This window comes from Lipophrys pholis (assembly GCF_963383615.2).
Source record: "Lipophrys pholis genome assembly, chromosome: 10".
NCBI lineage: Eukaryota > Metazoa > Chordata > Actinopteri > Blenniiformes > Blenniidae > Lipophrys > Lipophrys pholis.
Window position 1 is genome coordinate 31,952,454 of NC_137640.1, and position 4,355 is coordinate 31,956,808.

Sequence of the window (4,355 nt, forward strand, 5' to 3'; positions counted from 1 at the left end):
GTTCCACGTTTCTATCCTCCTCTTATTAGTTTTTAATAGAACATTAGATCTTCTTGGTTCTCTGCAGGCCTCCTGTAGCTCAGTCCAACACTTTAGAACGTCACAGTCACACTGAATTAAACTGGAGATTTAATACTTAAATCAAGTTCAGCATTTTCATAGCAAAGAATATTTAATTCTTCAGTGAAAAAGATGAATGATGTGCAGTTATCCAAACACGTGTCAACATTTTGGAAATGAAAGATGAGATCCTAGGTCTATAGAATTATAGAATAGAACCTGTGTGGTTCTGCTGATAGAATTCCTCAACATCTTGGAAAGGAAATTCCTCCAAATTCCTCTTCTCTGCTTCAGCATTTGAACGAATCAGGATGAGTCAGAGAATTAGGAACCAATCAGAGGCCTCCTCTCAAAATATATATACCACATGGTATCAGCTGACCAATCACGTTGCTGGTTACTGGGCGTGATACAAACCAGAAGTCACTCACAAGTTGTTTAATCCAGTCGATAATCTGCTATATTCTGGTGAAAAAGATGAATTTAGGCCAAATCAGACGGTGACAAGTAGCGATGGACATTATACACATATTTAGAGGCTTTGAGCAAAACGTCCAATATTTATTCAGCCGTCTTTTCTGAAAATTGACCGTCCAAATGACGGCTGGAGGCTCGCTGCCTAAAGCCATGCCTGGGAATAGAGAAGATTCTACATGATTTAATTCTGCTTTCCGTGTGATTTTGTTGTATGATTCTGTAAGATTGTGTGTATTTTAACATTTGATCATGTTTTATCATATTCTATGTGCTTCATTTCTATGATACTACGGAATCCTACATGATGTAGTTCTGTGATTTTGTTTCGACATTCTACACGGATTTGTTCTACAAATGTATTCGATTCTAAATGATTTGGTTCTACATCTTGGCCGCACGGTGGAGCAGTGGCCTCACAGCCAGAAAGTTGTGGGTTCAAATCCAGCCTGGAGCAACACCCCCCCCCCCCCGGCTGGTACCGATGGAGAATACTCCAGTCGTAAAAACAGAATCTTGATCAGGTTGTATTTGTGTGCGCAGCTCCAATAGCGGCGGGAACCGGTCCTAACTTCTCATTGGCCGATCTGGAAAGCTCCGCCTACTACAGTCCAGGAGCCATGAGGAGGCCGCTGCCCAGCACCTCATCATCCAGGTACACACACTACACACAAAATTAAACTAAACACGCATTTAAAACTAAACTACACGTTCACAAAACTACAAACACACAGAGAAGTACACACACATGAAGACAAATATACAAACACACACAATCAAAACTACACACACATACAAATATTACACACACTAATCTCACCTACATACACAAAACTACACAAACATTATACTACACAAAACACTAAGCTATACATACAATACTAGACTACACCTAAAATAACTACACACTGTGTGTGTGTGTGTGTGTGTGTGTGTGTGTGTGTGTGTGTGTGTGTGTGTAGCTCCAAGAGGATCAAGTGTCTGGTGGACGACGACCCGGACAGCCCGGTCGACGACTCCTCGTCCTCCTTCTTCGCGTCTCGCTCGTCCTCGTCTCCGAGTGGTGGCTGGACGACGCAGCACGCCGACCAGGTGGAGGCAGGTGAGTGGTGACGTCATCATCGCCACGGCAACAAGCGTAGCGCAAAGCAGTTAGCCCCGCCCACCACTCGCTGATTAACCAACTGACCACGCCCACCTCATTACAATATCTCTCTCTCTCTCTCTCTCTCTCTCTCTCTCTCTCTCTCCTTTCTCTCTTTCTCTCTCCCCCTCTCCGCCTCTCCTCTCCCCCTCTCCTCTCTCTCCCCCTCTCCTCTCTCTCCTCTCTCTCTCTCCCTCTCTCTCTCCTCTCTCTCTCCTTTCTCTCTTTCTCTCTCCCCCTCTCCGCCTCTCCTCTCCCCCTCTCCTCTCTCTCTCTCTCCCCCCCTCTCCTCTCTCTCCCTCTCCCTCTCCTCTCCTCTCCCTCCCTCTCCTCTCTCTCCCCCTCCCTCTCCCCCCTCTCCTCTCTCTCCCCCCTCTCCTCTCTCTCTCCCCCTCTCTTCCCTCTCCCCCTCTCCTCCCTCTCCCCCTCTCCTCTCTCTCCCCCCTCTCCTCTCTCTCCCTCTCCCTCTCTCTCCCTCTCCCTCTCCTCTCTCTCTCCCCCTCTCTTCCCTCTCCCCCTCTCCTCCCTCTCCCCCTCTCCTCTCTCTCCCCCCTCTCCTCTCTCTCCCTCTCCTCTCTCTCCTCCCCCTCTCTCTCTCCCCCTCTCCTCCCTCTCCCCCTCTCCTCTCTCTCTCCACCTCTCCTCCCTCTCCCCCTCTCCTCTCTCTCCCCCCTCTCCTCTCTCTCCCTCTCCCTCTCCTCTCTCTCCTCCCCCTCTCTCTCTCCCCCTCTCCTCCCTCTCCCCCTCTCCTCTCTCTCTCCACCTCTCCTCCCTCTCCCCCTCTCCTCTCTCTCTCCACCTCTCCTCCCTCTCCCCTCTCCTCTCTTTCTCTCTCCCTCTCTCTCTCCGTTAGCGGGATATAAGCTTCGCGGCTCTCTAGCTAGCTCCTTCATCTCCAGACAAGGTAAACACTGCATGCTGTCTGTCTTTGGCCCCGCCCCCTCTGCTGGCCCCGCCCCACCTCCTGCTGTAACCCCACCCCCTCCCGTCACAGTTCTTCTCCCGGACGTCCAATCAGCATATCTCTCATCCGATCACATCTCTGATTGTCAAAAATGACAAATTAAAACATTTGACGTAAACTTTTCTGGGTTTGTTTTGTTTTAACGTGATTTTTTTTCTAGTTTTTAGGAATTGATCTAAAAATTTGATGTGTAATTTGTTTCTTGTGTTTAATGCACATTTTTGAAAGTGAAATTCGTCCGCCGTCCCTGCTGATTGGATTCCGCCCCTCCTCCCTGCATCATTAACACTGTAACCAATAGCGACCTTCCTCCTCATCCTCCTCATCATCCTCGTCATGGTTCTCGGCAGGAATGCCTCCATCCGCCGCCGCCGCCGCCGCCAGTGGCGCTCTGAAGAGGTCATCGGGCTTCTGCGGCGCCGTGCCTCCTCTGAGCGCCGCTTCTTCCTCTTCCACCTCTTCCTCTTCCTCCCCCTGAACGGCTCTCATACATCACCACCGGCCTCGAAGTGAGGTCACTTAGCTGATAGCATTAGCAAGTCAATGCTAGCACCTCTCTGCCACTCTTACTCTTCTCATAGTTAGCATTAGCATTATCAGAAGTTAACGCCTTGAAGTCTTTAGTGAAAAATGTACAATCAATTCAGTAAAAAAATATAATGTACAAAGGTTTCAGTGATAAATATCTTTTGGAATTTTTGTGGGTGTGGGGGAGTGTCAGGGGGGGGGTTTGGGTGTGGGTGTGGGGTGTGGGGGGGTGTCGGGGGGGGTGTGGGTGTGGGGTGTGGGGGTGTGTGTGGGGGGGTGTCGGGGGGGGGGGGGGTGGGTGTGGGTGTGGGGTGTGGGGGTGTGTGTGGGGGGGTGTGGGTGTGGGGTGTGGGTGTGGGTGTGGGGTGTGGGGTGTGGGGGTGTGTGTGGGGGGGTGTGGGTGTGGGTGTGGGGTGTGGGGGTGTGTGTGGGGGGGTGGGGGTGTGTGGGGGAGTGTGGGGGAGTGTCGGGGGGGTGTGGGTGTGGGTGTGGGGTGTGGGGGTGTGTGTGGGGGGGTGTGGGTGTGGGTGTGGGGGGGTGTGGGTGTGGGTGTGGGGTGTGGGGGTGTGTGTGGGGGGGTGGGGGTGTGTGGGGGAGTGTGGGGGAGTGTCGGGGGGGTGTGGGTGTGGGTGTGGGGTGTGGGGGTGTGTGTGGGGGGGTGTGGGTGTGGGTGTGGGGGGGTGTGGGTGTGGGGGGGTGTGGGTGTGGGGTGTGGTGGTGTGTGTGGGGGGGTGTGGGTGTGGGGGTGTGTGTGGGGGGGTGTGGGGGTGTGGGTGTGGGGGTGTGTGGTTCGACACGCAGATAAATCACTTCAAGCTTTAACTCTCCAGCTTCTCTGCGCCGCTAACGAGGCTAATGAGGCTAACAACACTAATCAGGATAACGAGGCTAACGAGGCTAACGAGGCTAACGAGGCTAACAACACTAATCAGGATAACGAGGCTAACGAGGCTAACAACACTAATCAGGATAACGAGGCTAACGAGGATAACGAGGCTAACAACACTAATCAGGATAACGAGGCTAACGAGGCTAACAACACTAATCAGGATAATGAGGCTAACGAGGCTAACGAGGATAACGAGGCTAACAACACTAATCAGGATAACGAGGATAACGAGGCTAACAACATTAATCAGGATAACGAGGATAACGAGGATAACGAGGCTAACAACACTAATCAGG

General features: G+C 51.8%; 1 protein-coding gene across 1 annotated transcript in view; it reads left to right on the forward strand.

The window, feature by feature from the left end:
- The window catches only part of LOC308116023 (nuclear factor 1-like), a gene marked incomplete at both ends in the record, with an annotated part of 49,596 nt that extends 46,476 nt beyond the window's left edge, over nucleotides 1-3,120 (forward strand). The window contains 4 exon segments of the mRNA XM_080473973.1: nucleotides 1,078-1,189; nucleotides 1,497-1,636; nucleotides 2,532-2,582; nucleotides 2,993-3,120. Coding sequence (XP_080330099.1) covers nucleotides 1,078-1,189; nucleotides 1,497-1,636; nucleotides 2,532-2,582; nucleotides 2,993-3,120 — 431 coding nt within the window.
- Between the last annotated feature and the right edge of the window lie 1,235 nt (nucleotides 3,121-4,355).